Source organism: Solanum verrucosum, unplaced genomic scaffold (assembly GCF_900185275.1).
Source record: "Solanum verrucosum unplaced genomic scaffold, falcon-dt-bn FXZP01000032.1, whole genome shotgun sequence".
Lineage (NCBI taxonomy): Eukaryota > Viridiplantae > Streptophyta > Magnoliopsida > Solanales > Solanaceae > Solanum > Solanum verrucosum.
This window is the reverse complement of record NW_026020569.1, coordinates 703,488-729,743: the sequence shown is the minus strand read 5'-3', so window position 1 is coordinate 729,743 and position 26,256 is coordinate 703,488. Positions and strand designations below refer to the sequence as shown.

Sequence of the window (26,256 nt, the reverse complement as noted above, 5' to 3'; positions counted from 1 at the left end):
ATTTGCCCTAAAATTTACCCTTAATTCACCCCATCCATTTTAGCCATATGACATGTCAACTTATCACACCAACCCTTCTTTTTCCTTCGAAATGTTATATGCCACATTATTATGAAATGATATGTAACAACCGTCAAGCAAATTGTTAAAGACCAGAATTAAAGAACGTTAAAAAACCTAGACAGCTAACCAATAAGTCCAGGTGTAACTGCTTACAAGGCTTAAGAAAAGGCTGTCCAATATAAATCCAAGAATAAATGGTACGTCCAAGTGGAGTGTCACTGGTAATAAAGGTAAATATGATATGGAAGTGTAACATCGATAGTATTTTTTTTATTCCAAGTTTCAAATGTGGATAAAATAAAGTCTATCAGGATAAATTTAAACCTTTTATTTTTAATTTTTATACTAAGGGATCGTTTGGTAGAGTGTATAAGAATAATACTAAATCGAGTGTATTAGTAATGCTTGCATTAGCAATGCATGTATTAGTTATGCTTGCATTAGTTATACATAGATTATTTTATGCATTGTTTGGTTTGATGCATTAAAAAATAGCATGCGTTGCATAAAAAAATTAATTTACAAAGATACGCTCCACTATTATGGTAGACAAGATGTAAAAAAGGTTTTGAGGGGAAATTGAGTCTTTAATCATACTAATGCATGCATTAAAACAAATCCATGGCATTAGCAATACACACATTAATACACAATAGAGTGTATTAGTTATACATAGATTGAAAAAGAGTACCAAACAAGATAATAGTAATACACCAGGCTTAAGAGTGTAAAATGTAAATCACACATATATGTCGTACTCAGTTCCTTTAATTATGGGTGGTGGGGGAACATATAACACGTAGCTACTATGCGAATGCGATAACTCATTGCTTACTTTTATATCAGCAAATTTTCTGGATTAAGTTATAACTTTACTGGATGGTAGGGGCCGGAGCTTGCATTTCGATCGAATCTAATAGATTTTGCTTAAATAATATGTTTATGTTAGTAAATTTTGAAATATATATATTTTTGAATTCAATTATTATCCCTTAAAAAATTGTTATTATAAAATTCCGAACTCATAAAATTAAAATTCTAATTTCGTCACTACTAATGACGGGTGTATAAAGATGAGTCAGGGGTGGATAGTTATTGTTATTAGTTATTACTCAGTTCGACCTAAAACTGGTTCCCACTGGCCGCTGGCCACCCCACTTCATCGGTTCCAGTGTAATTATTTGCTTTACTTGTCCACACAAAACCTAAAGATACCAAAGTTTGCTTTATCCAATTTTTGTACACATTTGAATAAATGGCCACTGTCCACACCCTAAAGAAGCTGCCCGTTATGCCACTATTAAATCTTTATATATATGTACACATTATAAGCATATTATAACAATATCATGTAAAGTAAGTGGAAATTGAGGTATGAGAGTCGCCAATCATTGTTTTTGTTTGCTTTTTCTTTTTTTCTGGTGCTTGCTTAGCTTCGTTTACTTTTTTTAAAGCTTAATACAATCATCTACGACCATTAAATTCATCAGTAATTTTCATCTAGATGTTTAAATTAGAGAGTGTTCTAATTAAATATTCGTAAACATGACAAAGTGTTTATATAAACACATCATTCATGGATGATTGAGAAATCACGCCAAAACTTTTTCAAAATTGATCCAAAAATATCTAATACAAACATTTTATTATAATGTGTTCAAATGCTTAATTGAAATAGATTCAGTGTCTAAATAAAAGTTATTACTAAGTCCTAAGTTAAAGGGATTGTCAATTATTAAGTCTTTTTTAAAAAAAACTTTACAAGTGCGCCTTTTTGTTAGTACATGTTGTCACTTTAAATCAAATCATTTTATTTATCCCTATTTGGCTGAATCTATTACTAGCAGTATTATAATCCCAAACCTTTTCAAGGGATTATCGTGACTGAACTTTAAATCCTATCAATATGTAAAGAGCCACTAAGAAATAGAAGCATTCTGTATATTCCTTCTCTCATAAGAAAACATTATAAAATATCATATATAGTATAAATAACTCCCAAGCCTAAAAATTAGGCATAACATCAAACACTGGCACAAAATTAGCAAAGATGTTTGCCACAGCACCACGTTCTCTGTACAGGAATTTCCCAAAAGCACTTACAAAATTTCCAACAAATCCACCAACAATTACAGGGTATTTAGTACTAACTGATGAAGAATCAGAAGAAATGGACACTTTTTGTTGGGGCATTTGTAAGCACAGCAGTATCACTAAGCTTCCATTTCCTCAAGACAGAGTGTTGAAAGTTGTTCATAATCCAGAGTTTGGTGAACCTAGTGTTCACAAAGTTTGGTTCTTGCCTGTTCTTGATCAACCAATAGCATCCGGCCGCTACTATGTTATCAAAGCCAAAGGCAGACATAAAGGGTACGTACCTTATTTTCGCGTATCCTATACTAACATCTTCGGATTTAATTAAGTTATATGCACTTATCGTGTAAAAAAGAGTACGTACATTTTATTTTAATTTTGAATCCCCTTGAAATCCTGGTTACGCCACTAGCTGTTGTTAAAAGAGTACGTCAGGGTGAGCATGCTAAGTCCTTACTTAAAATCCAAATCATAGGGTTAATGTCATGTTATCGTGAGGCTATGGCTAGGCCGACTACTATATTGCTACCTCTAGTAATTTAACATGTGATAAAGTTACTCCATTTTTAATCAGATAATCAACTAGTAGTACTAAGTGATACGGAGTATATAATTTTTTATATAATTGACTTGATCATATGAGTACTGTATTATTCCTTGTATATCAACTGTTCATTTCGATCAATTCATGTAGGAGGGCCTATACATCTTGGAAAGAAGCAGATATGGACAGTTGTTGCTTTGACAATTCGATGAACGATTTAAATCCAAAGCCTTTTAACCACAAAGATCCCTATCAACAATTCGAGATTTGTCCATATGATCTTGGTGGTTTCTATGCAAAATCTGTAGCCTACGATGGTGTTCCTCCGAAATTTCTCAGGAAAAAAGGATGGCATGTTAATAGTATCCATTCACTTAAAGTCAATTTGAAAGAAGCTCAAGGCCTCCAATCATCCTCTCAACCATCAGGTTCAGATACCCCTGAATTAAACATCCAAGCATCATCCAAACGTTCGGTTCCGATAATTCTTGGCAAATGGTATAGTCCATGTGTGTTAGTAAAAGAGAGGAAAACTAAAACTAAAGAACAGATGAATAAATCATTGTTTTATGAAGTGACACTTAAGTGTTGGTGGGAGCAAATATTTTCTTGTGAGAATGTAACAAGAAGAAACAGAGCACCCGTGGAGGTTGACGCGCGTGTGAGGAAGTTGCTAACTTTAATAAGTGGGACGGAAGCTGTGAAAGATGAAGAAGGGAGTGGCGCGTTTGTTTGGTTTAGAGTAAAAGAGGAATATAGAAATAAATGTACATTGGAGAAAGTTGGTTTGCATAGTGGTGTTATTGAGAAAATGAGATGGATACAAGAAAGAAGGGGATGGTTTGATGGAGGAGAAAGTGATGTAAGAGTGGAAGGTATAGAAGAAATAGAAAGTGAGAATGGCTATTGGAGAAAGTTTAGTTGTTATGTTTTGGTGGAGAGTTTTGTGTTTAGGAGAATGGATGGAAGTTTGTTAATTAACTTTAATTTCAAGAACACTCAGAAAATTGTGTGTCAATGGGAATGAGGATACCTGAAAAAAGACAGTCTAATGCATTAAGCTTCCGTTATGAGTCTGGAGAAAGGCGCCGGACCACAAGAGGATATCTGCAAGAAAGAAAGATATTGAATTGGTACATGTTAATGTGTTGCCAGCTTCCACTTCTATATGTATATATATTTTATATATATAGACTTCTGTTTGTAATCTTCTTCACACTGTTGTCTCTACTTAAGATGAACTAATGATAACTGCAGAATCTAATCTCTCTGTTTTTAAGTTATAAGTTAGTCCTTTTCGTTTCTTTAAAAATAATTACTGTTTTTATTTTGTTGTGGCTTGCACCCAAGATATGTTTTTAATAACACCGAGATCATATACATTCATTTTCTCAATTAACGTGGAACACCTTATAGGAATGTGGTCATCAACAATATAATATTAGAGGTAACAGTGGAGCTAGCATTGCAATTAGGAGTTCAACATAATTCAATTATTTTGGTGCAAATTCTATATTTGTGTTAAAAGTCCACCTAATATGTATAAATAATTTATTAAAGAATCTCGTTGTTATTCTTTTTTCTAGAATCTAAAACCCCAAAGCCAAGGTCAAATATCCAATAATTAAAAATCTAATATATAATATATTTTAATATAAAAAATTAAGTAGATTAAAAAAATTATTAATAAATAAATTAAATGACAAGGTATGCCTAATATTGAAATTTTTGGGAAGTTATTGTTACGAAATAAAAATTAGTCGGAAATTTCTATACCCCGTAAAACAGAAGTCGGGTCAGACCGAAAGTTCTTTCAGGCTCCAATAAAAAGGTATTAAAAAACCCGCGTAGGGCAAGTGGGAATTCAAAATTCCCCCTTTCCCGGCAAAGGAATTATGGTTGAGGACCATCTCCATTCAGCAGAGCTTCATGGAAGAAGACGATGCAAATCCCCAGCATCTTCAGGGTTGTGCTACCTTCTTGTGAGATTGTATTCATTTGCTTTATATAGACTTTTATTTCTGAATATTCATCTATTTTTTCCTGTTCTATCAATGGATATCATGATTCAGAGGTTTAATCTCGTTAGATTGTAGCTAAATCTGGCGCAATAATGTCGATTCTATGAATCATTCCACTCATTAAGTACGCCTTTTACATCCAGAACACAGCCATTAACCAGAACCCTTGCCATTTTTTCCCTTACAATTGTCCGCCTGAATCCTACGCCAACTTCTAAAACGCAGATAAAGAGGAATATTACGGCAGGTTGAGGAGCAATTTAAAATAGTCTAATTATGATAATGGAACTGAATAGAATGGAATTGGTACAGAGAATTCATGTAGTTGACCTAACTAATTTGGGATTGAGGCGTGGTTGATTTACTTATAGTTTTCTCTTTAGTTATTGATCTCTGCTGAACCTCTCACTTGTCGCTGTGATGGATCAGCTGAAAGCTTTGGTTCTTGGCTGTTGATGTTTATTTTGAAATTTAGCTCTCAAAATCCTTGTCATATGCATCAACCAGAAAGGTTCTCAAATGGCCTTTTGTACAAGGTTAGTTTCATTTCGTTACAAAGGTGGATGATGCTTTTCCTATTTTTAAAAAGCTGTACTCTCAAACTATTCCAAAAAAAAATCTTCCAGGACTTTCTCATGGGAGAAAAATGTTCTCCCTGAATGCCAATGTTCACACTTAAGACTTACGAGTTTTGTGCCAAGGATTTTGTATCCTACGCCTAATTGGCCGTTTTAAGTGAACTGCTTCACGTAAAAAAAAAAAAAAAGAGAACTGGAGAAGTACATCTAATGTGGTCTTTGTGGATCGAGACTGGGTTGTATTTAGAAAATTGTCTTTTCAATTCACTCCCATATTTAAGAAAAAAAGAGGAAGATCATATATTAATTTGCGTCTATCTTATTTGTTTTCATATGCTGTTTCAATGATTTCTCTCATTAGCTAAAGTTTTCTCAACAGGAGCTTGTGTACTTCCTTAGCACCCCCGATTTGGAAGAAAGAAGGTGCTTCAGTCTGTCTAATAATTATGTGTTATTGAACTCTACATTTGATATTTTGGCTTGTGTAGCCACCAATAGCACCAGTTTGTTGTAAATGTTGCTGTCGGGAACCGAGGAATTACTGGTCAAAATGTAATCTCTGCCTGACTCTCTGTGTTCATTCCTATTGTCCAGATCCTCCTTTGCTTCCATGGACGTGTATTCGATGAGGTGGTCTACAAATTCTTTACCATCCTAACTGTGATTAGCATGCTTGGAGGACTAATAGATCAGGTAATGTGGCTATTACCTTATTGTCATGTCTATCATCATGTTTCTCCACAATAAATGCACACCCTGAGGCATGTATGATAGGGCTTACGGGCTTGTTTATCAAGTAGTCTTTGCCTCTTTGGCATGAAGCTTGCAACAAGAGTAATGTCTACAATAGATTTATCATATATTATTAACGTTTTCTCACATTGTTTGATTGTAATATGAAGTATGCAGAGGGAATTAGATTTGTTTTCCTCCTCTCATAGCCAGTTTGAAAATGATTAAAAAAGATAATAGAGATCATGGGAGAAAATTAAAATATAGAAAGGGCGTCAACCTCATGGGAAAATTTATTGTTACTTACAAATCTAATGTAGCTAATAAAACCCTGAGGAGCAATTGATGTTACAATCAAAATGGTTTCATAATCGACAAGTTCAAGACCTCACGTTGATAATGATAGTTCTACCAGCTAATTCTTTAAAGACTTTATCTTCATCAAATTTTTCTTCTTTACTTGGCTAATTTTTTGCAGTTAGGTTGCTGTAACGTTTCAATATACTGTTTCTATGGAAATCAATAAAAGTCATTGGGGAGATCCAAAAATCTGAACTTGCTTGCAGTTACAGATGACGATTGAATGTGAGACATGGAGCTGCATTAACAGTGGAAAATGACATAACTTAAGTCAGGCAAATGCATTCATCTAACCAAATTTCAGAACTACACGGTTAGTTAATATTATATTATTTGTCTATATTAGGCTGTTAGCTGTTTCACTTTCTATGTTATGGTTTTATCCACTGTATTTTTGTCAACTCCATTGTGAGGGAATAACAAATCAACTTTCAAACAACAGAAGTGATTAAGACTCGAACACTATTTTTACTGTTTTCTGACAATGGTTGTATTGTTCGGAATTTGCACACACTTCAACTATTTCATCAAGTTTTACTATTTCCCTAATTCAAATAAGGAGCAACTCTGTCTGCCAAAGCTTCGAGTGAGGTAAGAAATCACTTTTTTTCCTGTGTGTACTGAGATATGAACCTTAATTTTTCATAATTTACACCCATTTTATTTATTGCTAAATACGGCCTTAGGTATCTCAAAAAACTTCCCTTTTTCTTTTAGCCCCTAAATATAATATTGGTCTGCAGAAGTTATCATTCTTCTCTCTAACTCTTACGTGGATAGTGATGTAACTAAGGACCAAAGAGATTTAATTTAGGTTCGTCTAGGACAAGAAAAAGAAGGCAGAACAAGACAAGCATAATATGACCATTTGTGCACGACAGTATTAACTAGTAAGCATATGTGGGCGCCTTCCTTGAGGTGCCTTTTTAAGTTGGACACAATTCTAGGAATATGCAATGCATCAAACCAAGCTTGGTATTGAAAATGATCATAACATCCCTAACGCATTGTATGTCCCATGATAGGTCCCATTCTTCTACACTTTCTCAGAAGTTAGTGACTATTCATAGCTATATTACCTTCACAACAAAGAAGAGTTCGACTCAATATTTTTATATATGTCCTAGTTGATAAATCAGTTTCTTCCCTATGAGTCATAGTCTAAATAAGAATGCTATTAATTCGTTATGTATGGATGATGAGATTTCACTTATACAGAGCCAATTCTAATAGACTTATTGGAGGTCCCATTGACCTTTCTTTTTAATGCTGAATAGAGAGCTTTAAATCATTACCAATCACAAATAGTTGACTGACTTAACTATCTTTCCCCAATTCGACGTATTCATAAGCAGCAAGGATAAATTTCAGCTACATAGTAACTAACTATTGGTTTATATTCTTTATGATTGAGTAAAAAAATGGGTGCTGTTCGCTATTTTATTTTTAGTACTCTTTTACTTACACCTGACGAAATGTCATTATGATTTATAGGGAAAAAAATACTATGATTTTAATTTTAGAATTTATGGTGAATTACATATTAAAAAAAGAAACATATCTTATGCCAAGAGGGGGAAAAAATAAAAATGTAAAAAACAGATCCTGCAGCTGACATAGAGAATATGTCCAGGCACTATCCACGTCACCATAGACACATGTAATTTTTTTTTTTTTTTTCTTTTAACATGTAGTGCTTTGATGTCTCACTTTCTTCATTACCGTACTCTGCTTACCATCATTTTGCCTAAAATAATTTAGCTGTGCTGACTATCAAAAGTAGGCACAAAGCCAAACTTGCATGGCTTTAATTTATTTGTGTTTTTGTTTGCATAGCTTTTTCATTTCTTGCTTTTTCTGTCAATGACTCATCATTTGTCTTGTTGCATGCTAATCACATCTCAGTCTAGGCAATAGTTCAACAATAAAGACACTAATTAATTTCTTCCCTTGTTTGTTTTCTCTTTTCTTGGATCATTCCCACTAAACAATGCTTAGTTATTCTATAGTGGATCCTACGTAAGAGTGATAGTTGAGTAGATCTGGTAAGAAGCAGGACAATCTACCAGAGATTTATATGAGTTGGTTAGTACAAAGCCTGAATGAGACTTCTTTTTTATATTTTGTTGATTAGTATAAAAAGATTGAAATGGGGAATTTTACAGATTCAGTAAATATAATATCACTTAACTATTAAGTATCAACATCCAATCATTCAATCAGTCAATTACTTCTATCTCAAATTAGTTGTTGACTATATGAATATTCTAAATCCATTCTTAAGTAACAAGCTTTCTAGTTCTAGTCTAAAAAAAATTTCCAACAAATTCAACGACAAACTAAATAACTTCTATTAATTAAAACATTATTGAAATACTATGAAGTGTCATGAATCTACCCAAAAAAAAAAAACGACTTCTCTATTCTACCGGAGAATACTCCGGAAAGTAAAAGAAGGTGAAAAAAATTTAGTGGCTGCAAATGCAAGAATTCAGGCTAAACAGGTCAGAAAAAAACAAATAACTAAAACGTGCTCTGCTTTAATCTATTGAGAGAGGGGTGGATAGATGCAATGGATGTTAGTTAACTCATCTATGAATTGTCACTATTTTCTAAACTAACACAACTTGACATAAAGCATCTGTAATCAAAGGCTTCAAGTATGGTCAAAACTCAAAATGAAGAACTTCTTAATGCTTTTTCCTTTTTAATACAATTACTGCGCGTGGAATCATATTGAATCAGTGAATTTTGAATACTAAATGTCTAAAAAGGAAAAGCAAACAGAGAGTCATTTATTGACTAACTATTGATTCATGTATCTCAACAACTACTGCTAGTTCTTCATGTGCATGCTAAAATTAGAATGAGAAGAAGATAGAGATTCCACTAAACTTCTGCATATAATTTGATTTCTTATGAAAGTTGGGATTAATTTTGTCATTACAAGATACTAAACAGATTACTAGAAAGGATAGTTTCGGGATTTGGGGGAATCAGCAATTTTAAGAGTCTGTTCAATAAGCTTACGAGCCTTCTTGCTCCTAATCTCCACTCTCATGCTTTCACTCTTCTCAATCTTGTCGTATGATTCCTTCATTTTAAAGGACCTCCTCAGTTTCGTCTTCAAATTCACCATCAATCTCTCAAATCCCATCATTTTCTTCTTGATTAATTAAAACCACCCTGCAAAAAGTATAATACTGTAACCTATAAGTACCAATACCAGAAAGATTATAAACAGAAATTAAAGACAAGAAAAAACAGAAGCATACCAAGAAAGTAAAGCAAAATCATACAAGGGTGACAAAGACTAAAAAGGAATTTGAGTGATGTTGTTAATGCAATAAATATAAAACAAGAGGCTGCTTTTATAGTAGTGGTACTACCAAAAAAATTGCTGTAATCTTTGAAGTTTTTACAGATAAGAAGAAAGTAAGGAGATTTATTTTATGCGTGGGTGGGGGTGGGGGTGGGGGGGTGGAGGGGGTGTTAATTTGGTTTTAGGTGACGTTTGGAGGAAAGCCAAGTGAGGGAGATAATGTGAATGAATAACGGTTGGATATCATGCAATGAAGGCATTTTAACAGTTTTTAAAGTGGACCACGCATATTTCAGTTATATATGTAGTAAGAAAAAGACATTGACTCCTCCTTTGATGAAAAAACCAATAACCTTTTTTATTTCTTCATAAAAAATTACTCCATAAGATTACGGAAATAAGGAAAGGGAATATGAGAGTTGAATCCACACTTTATTATAACTTGATGAAGAAGGAGAAGGAAAAAAAGAGAGGAGAAAATGGAATAGTTGATGGAATTTAAACTTACAATTGCAATGTATAGTAGAAATTGTTAGAAAATCTTTAATATAGAGAGATCGTTATTTGAACAGACACAACTGTTTTAAAAGAATGTCTTATTTGGAAAATTCATTACTTAATTTCTATAAATAGAAGGTTTTTTTTTGTATTTTGATTTGTTTGATATATCATTATAAATAAAAGAATAAATGGAAAATAATTTTTGAGTCAACAAGTTGAATTATTAATTAGTCATTATTTAGTCTAAATTGACTCATGCATTAAATATTCTTAAAATTGAATAGACATGACTGTTCATAAAAGAATACGGTTTATTTTGAAAAATCATCACTTAATTTCTATTAATAGAAGGATTTTTTTTTGGATTTTGATTTGTTTGATATATTATGATAAGTAAAAGAATTAATGACAAATAATTTTTGAGTCAGCAAGTTGAATTATTAATTAGTCATTATTTAGTCTAAATTGACTCATGCATTTTATCCGAGGAAAAAAAGAGAGGAGAAAATGGTATAGTTGATATAATTTATACTTACAATTGCAATGTACAATAGAAATTGTTAGAAAATTTGTAATATACATATATCTTAATTTGAACAGACATGTTCATAAAAAATACGACTTATTCTGAAAAATCATCACTTAATTTTTATAAATAGAAGGATTTTTTTTTGGATTTTAATTTGTTTGATATTATCATTATAAATAAAAGAATAATGAACAAATAATTTTGAATCAGCTAGTTGAATTATTAATTAGTCATTATTTAGTCTAAATTGACTCATGCATTTTATCCAAACAAACATAGGAGATGTAATACCCCAACTTAATTTATCGGGTCGACCCATCTTGACATGGGTTACGATTGCCTAAACAGTTCCTATATTATTTTTTCTTCTTTGTTTTTGCTGGAAAAGTATTACAGCCTTGACATTCAATAATATTGTAGTGGAACCGTTTGTTATTTTGTGTATATAATATGAGAACTTCTAGAAATACTACGCACATACGGTTGTTTCCTGAAATATTCTACTTTTATACATCAGCCTATCACAATCACCTAAAAGCGGATTATAGGGTTCATATGAACATAGTACTTTTGTTATAGTGAATAAAATTAAAGATATAATGAATTTCACGCTAAAATCTTAAATATTGAACTCATAAAATATAAATCCTAGTTTTTCTTGAGTGACCTAATCAAGCTTCTTTTTCTTTTATATTCAGATTTTTTGAGTCTTTGTCATTGCCATTCTTAAATATTTGGTTTCATGTGGTTATAAAAATTGTGCTTTGCATTTTTTTTCTTCTTATTTTGATAGCGAGAGTTGATTAATTTGTCAAAAAAAGAGTTGTTGTTTTAATATTATAATACGGCACTAGAATTCATGACAAGTACAGATGAGATTCCATAAGACATGAAGAAAAATACAAAAAGGGAAAAACAATGATAAACAAACGAAGGTGAATGTATTTATCATTAATGGAGGCAGCAAACACCTTCATCAGTCCTCACCATAACTTTGGGTATATGTCGAGTCCTCTTTTCGACAATTGATTGATTGAGAATCCTAATTAATACTGAGACATATATTCTGCTCTACAATAAAAGTGGACCAGAGGCCACAACCCTCTTTGATAAAGCAAACTCCATAGGTTCACGTGAATAGAATAATTCTTACTCAGATCCTATATGTATTAGTAAATTTATTAAATTTTTTACTGTGGAGGATAGTTATTGTTATATATCAATTTGAGATTTTTGTATAAATTCATAAACTTTAAATTCTGGATCGAATTGTGTTGTTTGTTTCTTTTCATGATTATTCCTTCATTTATTCACCAATTATTTGAAGAGCTGTCATGAGATGGAGTGTGTTCACTACTGTCTCAACTATAATGTATATTGCTTATGGAGCTATGGAGTTGATTGTGCAAAGGATAGAAAAAGGTACAAGTATTAGTCTTATATACTGCAATTTTAATAAAGTACACGTAATTTGTATTTGCATTTTATACTGTAACTTTAATGATCCAAACAAGTTAGTACTTATATAACTTGTAGACAAAATAGTGTTAGATGTGGAACATCTTAACACTCAGTGGTGAAGCTAGAAATTTTACGAAGAATGTTCAAGTATTACATAAGCAATTTTTTTCGATAAATGGGTGCATTGAAAAATTTAAAATTAAACTACTTAATATTAATATTACTTTTTTTTTTTACGAATAAATGTTCCAAAAAATTTTAAAAACAAATTGCATAATATTTAGTTTTAATATTTGTGTTTAATTTAATATGAAGTGAACGAACAAAGAAAAAAAAAGGGGGGGGGGGGGGGGAGGGGGGGTTAAGCTTAAAATGAAATCATTTTTATGTTTCAAGTTTTCACTAATCTCTGATGACAACAACAATATTGAGACATGAATAATGGAATCAGAATCAAACGAGGTGTTCTTTTGTTCGCTTTATGAATAGCTTAGATTTTTTTAATTAACTTTAAGTTAAATAATTACATTTAAAATTTTATTTCAAATTTTAATGAAAAGAAATAAAAAGTTAAGTCCAATTCATTGAGAATTGAATTGGCTACTAGAAGTAGATTTCTAATTAAAAATTGTTTTGATGAATAATATCTGAATGACTTCAAAAATAATAAATTTAATACTCCCTCCGTCCCATTTTATATGTCATCCCTTTCTATAAATAGTTGGTTCATAATAGGAGTACTTATCATTTCATAAAATCAATGCATAAATTACCATATTGTTCTTTTTTTTACCTTTGTGAGTTATTAGCCTTGAAAATATACATTTGACCAACTTAGAAAAATTAAGTAAATGATTCATGTTCATTGGTTAAATTAATTAATCAAAATAAATAATTCATATTCATTTATTGAAAACTTGAGTTCCAAAAAATTTGAATAAGGATAGAATGGTAAAGTTACATCATTTCTTAATGTAAGTGCAAAGTAAAAATGTGACATATAAAATGAGACGGAGAGCTTCACACCACTATGCCGTTGCTTCTCATTATGTTAAGGGTGTCCAAAATATTAAATTTAACCAATTTAAGTAGGCATTTTACTTATATAAATGATATAATTTTCTAGCGAAGGGTGTCCAATTGAACACACCCGGTTGGGAACTGGAGCGCGAACACTTCTAAATGGGGGCCATCATCGGTGAACTGGAGCGTGAACACTTCTAAATGGGAGTTCCCGACTCTAATTCCATGTCAAGATATGACATTTGGGCCTAACTTAACCCCAAAAGCTAGCTCAAAGGGAGGAGGTTTGCCCAAGTCCATATAAGGAGACCAATTTCCCATCCTTCTACCGATGTGGGACATCCTAACAAATAGTACTAAAAAATGACTGTAAAAAAATTGTACTCCATCAGTAATGTTTTACCAGTTCAGATTCAAAACAGGTTATATTTACTTTGATCAATCTATGTTAGCCATATGAAATTCATGAATTGTAAGTCTTGATCCTTAATATATTCTTTCTTGATCTTAGAGGGCCAGCATTATAAGGGTACTGTTTACTGTTTAGGATCCTCAGAAAGATTCATTTAACAATTGATGGTCTCCTAACAGTAAGTCCAATTCATTCTGAATATTTCGAGTACGGCCCAGTGTTTTCCTTGTATGTTGCTCACCCATCCAATAAAAGTTTACAAATTGTATTCAGCTATCCCAAAATGCTTCAATAAATACTTCACAAAATATGAAACACAAAATAAAGCTAGGTATAATAATTTCTTTTTAATTTATCTAAGCTTTGATAAGCATTATTCATGCCTATACTGATAGGAGATACCTAATAGAATCTAAGGCATACAAAATTAAGCTAGTATAGAGTATAGACACAACGGTTATAAAAAAAAAATAACTATCCCATAAAAAAATGTGTACTGGATTCAATGCTAGCTATATATCATAATATTATTACTAATTTCTTTGTTTTGGCGCTTATGGTGTTACTAAGTTTTGGTTAAGAGATGACCACCACTTTGTTAATGAATTTAGCGTAACATGCGTAAACTCTCTTTCTTTAATATTTTCTTCACTCACTACCTCTCTTATTTTTCTTTCTTCTTCTTCTCTTTTACTTTATAATTTTGTAATATTTTTTTCCTCTTAATGTTCATACAAAGCTTTCTCCATGAAGTTCCAATCCTCTGAACTTCCAATAGGGAAACCACAAACACGAAGAAAAACCGCACCAAAACTTGCTCCTCTTATTGTCATTACCATATTATTCACAATTATTCCTATTTATTATCCTTCTATACGTTATTCTTCTCAAAAGAAAATTTCAGAAGTTATTTCTTCTAATTCAGAAGATACAATTCAGGTTGTTGATCATTTGGATAATGATTTGCAAGTCAATCATCCATGTCCTGTGGAGGACGTGCCCACGAAACCTTGTAACGTGCCCATAAAGGAAGAACAACAACAACATGAACCAGAACAAGAACAAGAAAAACCTGAAAAAGATGATAAAAGTACGAAATTTGTGACCAAAAGTGACATAACAGATAAGAAAGTGCAACCCGAACCTAGAAAAAAACTCGATAGACATAATCAACCTGCTAGAAAAAAGTCCGGACATCATCAACGTGACTTCACGGTACCTAAAGTCGTCCCAGAAAAAACAGATCAAAAGAAACAACTTAGCAATGACGATGTTAGAATTTTGTCATCTGAAGTATCACGTAGTAGTGAATCTTGCGACTTATTTTCAGGAGAATGGGTGAAAAATCCAGAAGGACCTTATTATACAAATGATACATGTTATGCTATTCAACAACATCAAAATTGCTTGAAATTTGAAAGGCCTGATTCTGACTTCTTGAAATGGAGGTGGAAACCTGATGCTTGTGAGTTGCCCATATTTGATCCTACTCAATTCTTGGAATTTGTTAGAGGTAAATCTCTTGCATTTGTTGGAGACTCTGTTGCAAGAAATCATATGCAATCATTGATATGTCTCTTGTCCAAGGTAAGTTCTCATTTCTTTTTCATTAAATAGTCCTTAATTCTAACTCATTCATTTTTTCGGTTTGAAATTTTGGTCTCAATGCCCTTACGAGGTAGTGGTGAGCTTCATGTGCTCTAACCTCAGCCCATACCCAATTAGGAATAAGATTGATCGCAATCTAAGCCGTACCACCCACCCTACCCTACCTTATACCACCTATAGACGATTGTCCTATAACTGTCCGAAAAGGAACTACAATAATCTTGAATAGAAATTCTACAATAAATAGAATCCTCATAAAAATACTACCAAAGTTTAAGGCTTGGTCTTTGAGGTACACAATAATTAAGTCAAACATAAACTTGAAATTTTGCATATTAAAAACAAAGAAAAGATAATGTTAAGTAAATCAATGAAAACAGACGTTGGTTTTCAAATCATTTTATTTTTGTTTGTTTCAGGTTGTATATCCAGAGGATGTTTCAGAAACACAAGACGAAAACAGACGTTGGATCTACAAAGACTACGACTTCAACATTTCCATGTTTTGGGCACCCTATTTGGTAAAAACTGAAAAAACCGACCCAAATGATGTCACACAACCCTTCAACTTGTATCTTGATGAATTCGACGAATTCTGGACGAATCAAATCCAAGGTTTCGATTATGTTATTATTTCTGCTGGCCATTGGTTTTTCCGTCCAACAATGTTTTACTTAAATCGTCGCCTTGTCGGTTGCCTCTACTGTCCGCAATCGAACGTTAACCATGTAACATCGTATTTCAGCTACAGACGGGCTTTTCGTACTGCATTTCGGGCTATTAATAGCCTCGAAAACTATAAAGGTGTAACGTTTTTGAGGACTTTTGCCCCGTCGCATTTTGAGAACGGGCCTTGGGATAAAGGTGGAGATTGTGCAAGGACTAAACCGTTTAAGAGGAATGAGAAGAAACTTGAAGGTTATAATTTGGAGTTTTATAAGATTCAATTGGATGAATTAAAGATTGCACAAAGAGCAGGGAGAAGAAGAGGGTTGAAATTTAGGTTGTTTGATGCAACACAACCTATGTTGTTGAGACCAGATGGTCATCCTAGTAAATATGGTCGATATACTAATCCAAACGCTACGGTACCTAATGATTGTGTTCATTGGTGTTTGCCTGGACCAATTGATGCTTGGAATGATTTCTTAGTAGAGTTGTTGAAAAGAGAAGTGGGAGATTAATTATTATATCTCATCTCTTAGGATTTTCTGGAAAAAAAGTTTCTTTGTCTTGTGATATGTTACTTATTAGGGTAATTCTTTTTGGTTAGAAGGGGGGAATTGTTCCACAAAAAAAGAGAAAAGATAATGCAAATACCACTTTTGTAAATTTTATCTTTTGGAATTATTCCATTTTACTCAAGAAATGTATCTCTAACAGTACGACTTATAATAGTCTATACTATGTAGTTATAATGCTTAAGTGTATTAGTTTTTTCATACTATAATAAATGCATAAGATGAAGTGTTATCTCGTAATTAATACGGTATTCCTCCCATTTGGAAATCAGTATTTCTTCTCTTTCAATTTGTTGGTGTTTTTTTTGTTAGGTTCTTTAAGAAAATGTATTTTTTTTTGAAATATTATCTAAATACACAACTTATTTATAATATTCTTTAAAATTTCCTATCATTTGAAAAATTCACAAAAAATTTTACTCTTTCCTATTCTTGGATACATCACTTTACATAATATATTGATCAAATACATTACTTTACGCGATGTATCTGAAATCGAAGCGCGATGTATCGGAATGTTTTCAAGTGTACCGGAATTCCACCAAATTTAAGGAATTTTTGTAATTTGGAAAATAGTAAAGATATAATATAATTAACTCTTAACATTATACTATTCGTGTAAATTTCCTTTTATTTTCTTGCTCAACTTTCTAATTACAATTGTTTGTATGATATGTTCAAGATCACAAGTTTAAAAACTATTTTAGTATATATATTTTTTTATATATCTTTAGTTTAACATTATAAAATTTAAAAAAATTCTTTACTATTTTAATTTTAATGTCAAGTAAAAATTAGATAGATAAATTGATGCAATATTTGTTAATCCTTAAGTAATTTTGTTCCTGAAAATTTTACATACTACTAGATCAGTCCATAAATAAAAAATTGAAAACGTGTTCCTTAGTTACCTCTGTATAGTGGAGACAACTAATGAGCCACCAGTTCACCACGCGTTTTGCCAAATAAATTATTTACAACACTAGGGATTGATACATATGAGGCCACCGACACTAGGGATTCGTATTTGTGCTTTTCACCAGAAAATTTTTTATATCAAAAGCTCAAATTTAAAATCTCTAATTACATTTTTGGTGGTTCCATAACATGATTTCATAATTTACTAATACAAATAATTACATAACGAGGGAATATTTAATCAAATTACTACGTACTACACTAAAAAAAGAAGAAGTTACTACCTCCCTAGTAGAAGTAAAAAAGTCTAGTTGTGTCTGTGTGCTATAATTAGATTGTAGTAGATCTTAAATGATGGATCTGTAGTGATTAAATCCAAATTATATCTGCTAATTGATGAGGAATCAATACTTAGTACAAAGAAGCTTAAAATATGTGATTAGCACGTTCATAGAGTCAACATACATGTGCAAACTGGCCCTCTTTTCATTACATCCACCATGTATTTTTAACAGCCTACTTTGTTTTGTTTTTTCTTCCTTTCTTCTTTCTCCCATCTCTACTTTTCTTTTTCAACTCTTCATTGAGGAAATTCCCACAAAAAAAATGGAGCTTCCCTTTGGGAAATACTCCACTTCAACCCAAAGAACCCCAAGAATATTCTTACTTTTAGTTTTAGCAGTTGTCGTTTTGGGTATTATCCCTCTTTATCACCCATTTAATTTGTACCCAGCAGATTTAGCAACCCAACATCCCTCTGAAATTTCACCCAATTACCATGCTGCTGAGGAACAAAAGATAAAGATTAAAGAGCCGGAGACATGCGATATCTTCACCGGCGAATGGGTCTGGAATCCGGATGCTCCATATTACACGAATATGACCTGTTATGCGATCCATGAACACCAAAATTGTATGAAGTTTGGAAGACCCGATAGTGATTATTCGAAGTGGAGATGGAAGCCTAATGGGTGTGAGCTACCCATTTTCGACCCGTTTCTGTTTTTAGATTTGGTTAGGAACAAATCGTTGGCACTTGTCGGTGATTCAGTTGGAAGAAATCAAATGCAGTCGTTGATATGCCTATTGGCTCGGGTACCCTTTTTCTTCTCTGCAATTAGTGTTAATTTTACTTCTATTTTAACTCTGTACTTGCTGATCTATGGTTAATTACTATTTCTACCATATTATGCTATAGTTTCGATAAACTCTAGCTTGGATTAGCTGCATAAATTAGGGCTAATTGAAGATTTGGTCTACCTGAGACTAGAAATTTTCATTATTTAGTTCAAATTTCACAAAGACGCCATTGATAAGTCAACGAGTACTGTTTTCCGGCATGAAGCTGTGAAAGGCAGTAAAATGTGGAGGAATAATGGGAAAGATTTGATGATGAACAGTAAAATGAAGGACTTGAAATGTAAAGCTTTTAGTTCGTCGTTTAATCTCATCTAATTGTTCAAAGTAGATGCCAGTCTAGTCATAAATATTAACTACAAATTATTGAAACTATTAAAGCTTAATATATAATCTTTCCTTCCTTTTATTTGGGGTGAAAATGAAATTTCTAATAATATAGTCATTCTCATTTTGGAAGTGATTTACTCTCTCTAGTCCAAAAAAGTTATTTCTCATTTTGGTACTATGCCCTCTGGTTTAATTTGTTGTAGGGTTTGACATACACGGAGTGTATAAGAAAGTAAAAGACTTTTGAATCTTGTAGTTTTAAAATTAAAGATATTTAAGATTTACTAAAATCTTTTTTTAATCTTGTAATTTTAAACATGTTAAAGTGGAAAGTTAAAACTAAAGAGTTGTCAAGAGGGGAAAACATTCTTTTTATACAGAGTAATAAGAAAGAATGACAATCAAAAATTGAAACTGGGAATATTGATCATCCCTCAAAAGATTAAATAGTACTACAAGAAAAGAAAAGGAGAGACTTACCCTAATAGGGGAACATTGGGGGCCAGTGGGAAATTTGTCATATTGCATTTTAATCCTCAGAAAGTCTCTTTTGTTCCCAATATTATAACAAGACTATTTAGCTAGTTCAACAAGGGTTGTGGTGGAGTGGTAAATATTTTTTAATCCTTTATTAGAGGTCTCGGGTTCAAGGGTTCGAGTCCCTCTGGGTATGGAGTTGCCTTTGTTAGGAAGCATTTTACCCCACTGGGGACTTCCCGGCAAAGAGAGTATTTAGCTAGATCCTAAGAGATTTTTCATTTAAAGTATAGCTTAGAATAATGTAATTGTGCCAAATTGTTAGAGAACCAAGCCTGGTAACTTGGGTTCGTAATTGTAGAAAGTTAATTGTGTCTTCCTGGAGATCTATTTGACTAATAAATCATTAACAAACCTGACCATGGTTCTTGTATTAGTCAATTAATACATCATTTTGTATTAAGCCCGAGTATCACTTGGGGAAACAACCTGGATTCTTGCTAAACTCTACACTTGCCACTGCATGTGCCTGAATTAGTGTTAAACTAATCCTAAAACAAATTGAAGTGAGAATGATCAAAGAAGTAATATGAATTTTGATCTTCTTTTCTGTTTTTCTTCAGGTGGAATATCCTGTAGATATATCTGATAATCCAGATGGAGCTTTCAAAAAATACAAATACACAACTTACAACTTTACATTAGCAACATATTGGTCGCCATTTTTGGTGTCAACAAAAGAAGCAGATGCAGATGGTCCAAGCCATACTGGAGTCTACAACCTTCACCTTGACGAAGCAGATGAGAAATGGACCACTGAAATTGAAAGATACGACTACGTCATCTTAAATGCCGGCCACTGGTTTGCCCGGATCTGTGTCTACTTCGAGAACAACCAACGAGTTGGCTGCCGGTACTGTGGAATACCAAATGTTTCTGAACTCCCTATTACCTATGCCTACCAAAAGGCATTCAAAACTGCTCTTAAAGCGATCAACAACTTAGAAAATTTTAAGGGGGTGGCTATTCTTAGGACTTTTGCACCTTCTCATTTTGAAGGTGGAGAATGGAATAACGGAGGTAATTGTGCAAGGACAAGGCCATATAGAAGTAACGAGACTGCGTTGGAGGGTCAAAGCTTAGAGCAATACAGGATCCAACTTGAAGAGTTTAAGATTGCGGAGGAAGAAGGGAAGATGAAGGGGAAGAAATTCAGATTGATGGACACAACTCAAGCCATGTTGTTGAGACCAGATGGTCACCCAAGTAAATATGGGCATTTGCCAAATGCCAATGTTGTAATGTATAATGACTGTGTTCATTGGTGCTTGCCTGGTCCTATCGATTCTTGGGCTGATATCTTGTTTCATATGTTCAAGATGGAGAGCACCAAATCCCTAGAGGAAAAGCTTGAATGAGAGCCAAATCATACAATGTACTCTGATTTTTTTAGTTGCTTCATTTATTTTTAGAATGGTTGTGAATTACAGTGGAACTCTGTTACATGGATCGTTATGGTTGAGTTGCAAATGTAACTATAGTACTGTTAGAAAACTTGGGGCAAAAAAAGCCTTGTTGAATTCTTATAGAGCTGATGATTTTCTCCCCATAGACCAAAGGGTACATATGGTTCAAGCTTACCAAAGGCAGGAATGGAATATTTCTGGTTAGACAGGACTCATATCAACGACACTACAAGATGTGGTTACGTTACAGACTGAAGATGTTTTTTGTATGGTGGAAGCAGGGGTGAACGTTCCCATGGTACGGTATGGTATTGAAAACTTTGATTTCATATTCATGATTTTCGTTTTTGAGGACATATTTATGGTGAATGACAAAGAATGGACAAACCAAACCAGCTTCAATTTTTTTCTATTTTTAATGGTGCAAGTACGGGTGGACGTTTCGTACTTCGGTTTGATTCTTTCTAATTTCAATTTTCAATTTTTTCAAGAGTGGTACGACTACCGAATACTTAACCAATTCAATTCCCTTTTTTTTTTGGTAACTAATGTGAATATTACCATAACCAACAAAGACACCTAATCTCATAACCACCTTCTAGGAAGGATGCAATGAGAAAAAATAGGCCTCCAAAATAAAGCCTATGAACCAAACTGCTACAACTACGACCTTTCCTCCCCATCTTTAAAAGATCTAGTCTTTCCACCATGTCCTTCTTAATCTGTAACAACAGCTTGTTCTTTTAACGCACGCTTTTTCAATATTTAATTAAATGAAATAACATAATACATAAACAGCAAGCACTAAACAGTAAGCAGCAGCTGCCGCCAACTAAACAGCAACATAATTGAAAATTTGAGAGACAGCATCATAGCAGTTAAATATTGGACACTAATTCAGGGATTGGGACTAATTTTTTTTATTTTGATCTTTTAACAGTTAAACTTCTGTATTTTGGTACTACCGAATCTTAATATTAAGGGAAAATTGTACCAAATACAAACCAAAATATTGAGGAACGAAATATCAAATTAGTTCGATTCGATTCAATTTTTCGATACTAAGTAGGCTACATGAATAAGGGAAGGATAAAAAATAAAAAAAAAAGTTGGAATGTGAGGTGAAGATAACTAATCTGCAACCGCACGTTATGCGTAATAAACTTTTCAAATCACTAGCGTGGTATAAATGAGCCACCCAACTCACTGACAAGCCTCATACCTTGTTAATGTTATAGTACCACCACCATTGCATATTGTACCATCATCTTTTCTCTTTTAACCCATTCGCTGCCTAGGTATCACAAATCCACAGAAACTTCGTGACACAAAGCTCAAACTCATTTATAACAAATGAATAGTTTTAGGCGGTGAGAACATTTTACTATTCAATTTTTTTGAATTAATATGTTCAATTATTTTGTAGAGGGTCCAAATGACAAGAAGAAATTAGGATCATTACAAGTGTCAACATACATGTAGAAAGTGGTACCCCTTAATTTCATGAACTATGCATCTTTAACAACTTACTTTTTTCCGTAATTTCTGCCATCTCTACTACTACTACTACTACTACTACTACTTTCTTTCTCAACTTTCCATAGAAGAAAATTAACACTCAGAAATGGAGCTTCCCTTTGGGAAATACTCCACTTCAGCTCAAAGAACCCCAAGTATATTCATACTTTTAATTTTAGCAGTTGTCGTTCTGGGTCTTATCCCTCTTTATCACCCATTTAATTGGTACTCAGGAGGTTTAATAATCCGAAATCCGTCTGAAATTTCACCCACATACTTTCCTTTCGAGGAGCAGAAGATAGCGATTAAAGAAGCAGACAAGTGTGATGTCTTCAGTGGAAAATGGATTTGGAATCCGGATGCTCCATATTATACGAATGTGACCTGTACTGAAATCCATGACCACCAAAACTGTATGAAGCATGGAAGACCCGATAGTGATTATTTGAAGTGGAGGTGGAAGCCTAATGGATGTGAGCTGCCCATTTTCAACCCGTTTCAGTTTCTGGATTTGGTCAGAAACATGTCGGTGGCAATTGTGGGTGATTCAGTTGGAAGAAACCAAATGCAGTCTCTGATATGCCTCTTGTCCCGGGTATCATTCTCTTTCTTTGAATTTTTTGTTGATTTCCATACACAATAGTCAATACTGCTGATTTAAGGTGCATTATATTTCCTTCGTAGGTTCGACATCTAATATATATACATAAAAAAATTATTTCAATTATATATAAATAATAGAATTTTTTGTGGAAGGGATTCGAATGAACTCAGGTGGCTCTGCCCTACTTGTACATCTTACTAAAAATATTTATTTCAAATTAGTTATTTATTTATAAAATTAGTTTATTTTTTCTATTATACTTTTTTTTAATAAAAAAAGTACAAATATTGTAATTTTCCAAAAGAAAAATATCAAGTATTAATCTTGGTATTAACGGGATAAGACAGTAGTGTTAAAAAGAGTTAAAAAATATTTATGCAGTTATAAATTATAAAACTAAAAATAAAGTTATATTATTTTTAAACAAAAAGTGTGATATTCTTCTTAAGATAATTTTTTTAAAATAATTTGATCCATAAAATATTCGGATTTAATAAAGTTAGAAAATAATTGTATCCTAGATAATAAATATGATGTAAATAGTTTATTCAAATACTTACATTAATAATTGTTTTTATGATTTGAACATCTAATCTATATGATTTATAAATTAAGATTAAAAAAAAATATAGGATTAATGAGGAGTATGGTCATCAACAGTAAAGTGGCGGAAGGGAGCATAGGGGGCCTTGGAGGAATCAAAGTCTAGTCACCAACCACTATCAAATTATATCATATTGACCATTTAACTACAAATTATTGAAAATAATAATCTTTTGGATTTTTCTTCCCTCCTTATTTCTCGGCGAAATTTTTAATAAAATAGTCATTTTCATGCTAGAAATGGTTTCCTTCTAGTCCAAAAAAAGTTTTTTTCTTATTTCAACTCATACCTAAAAAGAAAATTAAAATAAAGAAAAGTAGTACTACAAGAAAAGAACAACAGAGACTTACGACAATAGGAGGAACATTGGGGGCCAGTGTCAAATTTGTCATATTGCTTTTTAATTCTCAGAAAATCTCTTCGGGTCCCCAAAATTATAAAGAGCTTTTCTCCTTAAAATATATAAAGCTTAAAAAGAATCTATCGTGAAAAAAAAAGCTATGCTTGTGGCGTAGTGGTAATTAGGTGTCCAGTTAGTGAAGGAGTTTGGGTTCAAACCCCAAATAGCACAATATTATTTTATTTTTAAAAAAAAAAAAGAATCTATCGTGAAAAATATCGATAATTATGACCGATTTGTTTGACTAATTAAACCATTAATCAACAATCATTGACAGCGGTCCTTATATTAAGCAATTTATTGCTGCCGACGCTTTGGGCTAGTTTGGTACCAATATATGGGATAGACAAAGTTAACCGTGTATAAATATTTTTTGGATTTACTAATATCTCTAATCAAACATAGGATAAATAATTCTATATTTTATCTCAGGATTATTATTATTAACGAATCTAATTTCTAAATAAAAATCAAAGAAGTGATGAAAACAATTGATCTTCTTTTTGTGTTTATAGGTTGAATATCCTGTTGATATATCTGACAATCCAGATCAATCTTTCAAAAAGTACAAATACACAACTTACAACTTCACTCTAGCAATATATTGGTCACCATTTTTGGTTTCAACGAAAGAAGTAGATGCAGATGGTCCATGCCATACTGGACTCTACAATCTATACCTAGATGAAGCAGATGAGAAATGGACCACCAAAATTGAGGGATATGACTACATTATCTTAAACGCCGGGCACTGGTTTGCCCGGTGCAGCGTCTACTATGTAAACAATCAACGAGTTGGCTGCAGGTACTGTGGAATACCAAATGTAACTGAACTTCCATCTACCTATGCATACCAAAGGGCATTCAAAACTACTCTTAAAGCCATCAACAACTTAGAAAATTTTAAGGGTGTAGCGATTCTTAGGACATTTGCACCATCTCATTATGAAGGCGGGAACTGGAATGAGGGAGGTGATTGTGCAAGGACAAGGCCATATGGAAGTAATGAGACCGCGTTGGAGGATCAAAGCATGGAGCAATATAGGATCCAAGTGGAAGAGTTTCAGGTCGCGGAGAAAGAAGGGAAGATGAAGGGGAAGAGATTTAGGTTGATGGATACAACGCGAGCCATGTTGTTGAGACCAGATGGTCACCCAAGTAAATATGGGCATTGGCCAAATGAAAATGTGGCAAACGACTGTGTTCATTGGTGCTTGCCTGGTCCTATTGATTCTTGGTCTGATTTCTTGTTTCATATGTTCAAGATGGAGGCCATCAGATCCCTAGAGGAAAATCTTCAATGAGAACAAAATTATACAATGTACTCTATTTTCATTTTTGCTTCATTTATATTTAGGAATCATGTTTTTGTCATCTAAAGAAGAACTCTGTTTCTTGGATATATAGTTATGTTGCACTGAAGATGCAACCATAGCTCTGTTTTAAAAAAAGTTGGAAATGATGTCCCTTCTTGATGTTTTACTAAAAGCAATAAGCACATGCATAGCTTACAGGAAAATAATTAATGTAAAGCAACAACATATGACATATCTAGTACTTAGTCTCATTAGTGGGGTTAGGAAGATTAGAATGTACGTAGACGTTATCCCATCTTCAAAAGCAAATGAATGCAGTTCAGAAGAGAAGACAACAGTATAAAATATGAATAAATATACTAATTGATTTAGAGTGGTCTTGGTATGTTTTTTCTTGATGAATCCGAAGTTTTAATATTTGGTTAACCTCAATTTGTGGAATATGTTTGCTCCAAATAAAAGGTTTGATTTTTTCCACCAAATAAGAAAAATGACTTTCATCAGTTTCAAGTGAAAGTTTCATTACAAATATTTCAATTAATCTATTCCATAATACTTGTTTCAATCAACACAGCCATTATTGCCAACTTTTGATTGTAAAAGATTTCAAGAGAACATACATTATACTCATACACAACATCATTATTTGTTACAAGACAACGACTAATGAAAGCAATAACAACAACAACAAAAAAAACACAATTTTACATAGAAAATCCTCGAGGAAAAGAAAACCCACAATCAATCACCAACTCTTATTATTTCTCAACGAAAGATAATACAGATACACCAATAAAACAATACTTATACAGGTTATGAAAAGTCCTTATCCTAGAATATTTAGTATTTCAAGCTATTTCGGTGAAGACGAATGAGCGATGGACTCACCGGCAGCCTGCGGTCCCCTCTTATTTCGTCCATTGCAGGGGCAGCCAGGCCCACAAACATAACATTACTCACTAATCATCACATGTTTTTTATTTCTGGGACCTACTTT

At 32.8% G+C, this 26,256-nt stretch overlaps 4 protein-coding genes and 2 long non-coding RNA genes across 6 annotated transcripts; 5 read left to right on the top strand and 1 right to left on the bottom strand.

Moving 5' to 3' along the window:
* The first annotated feature begins 1,904 nt into the window (after positions 1–1,904).
* On the top strand, positions 1,905–3,984 carry LOC125811118 (uncharacterized). The gene is made up of 2 exons (XM_049490613.1): positions 1,905–2,433; positions 2,852–3,984. The coding sequence occupies exons 1-2, from the start codon at positions 2,114–2,116 to the stop codon at positions 3,726–3,728; spliced, it is 1,197 nt and encodes a 398-aa protein (XP_049346570.1). The 5' UTR covers positions 1,905–2,113; the 3' UTR covers positions 3,729–3,984.
* A 5,052-nt stretch (positions 3,985–9,036) lies between these two features.
* Positions 9,037–9,578, top strand: LOC125810943 (uncharacterized). The gene is made up of 2 exons (XR_007441895.1): positions 9,037–9,182; positions 9,233–9,578. It is a non-coding gene; the product is annotated as an uncharacterized LOC125810943 (long non-coding RNA).
* Positions 9,254–9,812, bottom strand: LOC125810942 (uncharacterized). Its single transcript, XR_007441894.1, has 2 exons — positions 9,692–9,812; positions 9,254–9,578 (listed from the first exon to the last, which is right to left on the bottom strand). It is a non-coding gene; the product is annotated as an uncharacterized LOC125810942 (long non-coding RNA).
* A 4,508-nt stretch (positions 9,813–14,320) lies between these two features.
* Positions 14,321–16,624, top strand: LOC125810939 (protein trichome birefringence-like 19). The gene is made up of 2 exons (XM_049490445.1): positions 14,321–15,227; positions 15,668–16,624. The coding sequence occupies exons 1-2, from the start codon at positions 14,388–14,390 to the stop codon at positions 16,430–16,432; spliced, it is 1,605 nt and encodes a 534-aa protein (XP_049346402.1). The 5' UTR covers positions 14,321–14,387; the 3' UTR covers positions 16,433–16,624.
* Positions 16,625–17,933: 1,309 nt separating this feature from the next.
* LOC125811075 (protein trichome birefringence-like 19) lies at positions 17,934–20,953 on the top strand. The gene is made up of 2 exons (XM_049490568.1): positions 17,934–18,502; positions 19,975–20,953. Exons 1-2 carry the CDS (start codon positions 18,014–18,016, stop codon positions 20,767–20,769), a joined length of 1,284 nt encoding a protein of 427 aa, XP_049346525.1. The 5' UTR covers positions 17,934–18,013; the 3' UTR covers positions 20,770–20,953.
* A 1,375-nt stretch (positions 20,954–22,328) lies between these two features.
* Positions 22,329–25,275, top strand: LOC125811139 (protein trichome birefringence-like 19). Its single transcript, XM_049490634.1, has 2 exons — positions 22,329–22,930; positions 24,459–25,275. The coding sequence occupies exons 1-2, from the start codon at positions 22,442–22,444 to the stop codon at positions 25,245–25,247; spliced, it is 1,278 nt and encodes a 425-aa protein (XP_049346591.1). The 5' UTR covers positions 22,329–22,441; the 3' UTR covers positions 25,248–25,275.
* The last annotated feature ends 981 nt before the right edge of the window (positions 25,276–26,256 follow it).

What these genes read in the sequence shown, in the direction of transcription:
- LOC125811118 (XM_049490613.1), top strand. Translation starts at nt 2,114, where the DNA reads ATGTTTGCCACAGCACCACGTTCTCTGTACAGGAATTTCCCAAAAGCA. An exon ending in GCCAAAGGCAGACATAAAGG is followed by an intron (nt 2,434 to 2,851) that starts GTACGTACCTTA and finishes CAATTCATGTAG; the next exon opens with GAGGGCCTATACATCTTGGA.
- LOC125810939 (XM_049490445.1), top strand. Translation starts at nt 14,388, where the DNA reads ATGAAGTTCCAATCCTCTGAACTTCCAATAGGGAAACCACAAACACGA. An exon ending in TGATATGTCTCTTGTCCAAG is followed by an intron (nt 15,228 to 15,667) that starts GTAAGTTCTCAT and finishes TGTTTGTTTCAG; the next exon opens with GTTGTATATCCAGAGGATGT.
- LOC125811075 (XM_049490568.1), top strand. Translation starts at nt 18,014, where the DNA reads ATGGAGCTTCCCTTTGGGAAATACTCCACTTCAACCCAAAGAACCCCA. An exon ending in TGATATGCCTATTGGCTCGG is followed by an intron (nt 18,503 to 19,974) that starts GTACCCTTTTTC and finishes GTTTTTCTTCAG; the next exon opens with GTGGAATATCCTGTAGATAT.
- LOC125811139 (XM_049490634.1), top strand. Translation starts at nt 22,442, where the DNA reads ATGGAGCTTCCCTTTGGGAAATACTCCACTTCAGCTCAAAGAACCCCA. An exon ending in TGATATGCCTCTTGTCCCGG is followed by an intron (nt 22,931 to 24,458) that starts GTATCATTCTCT and finishes TTGTGTTTATAG; the next exon opens with GTTGAATATCCTGTTGATAT.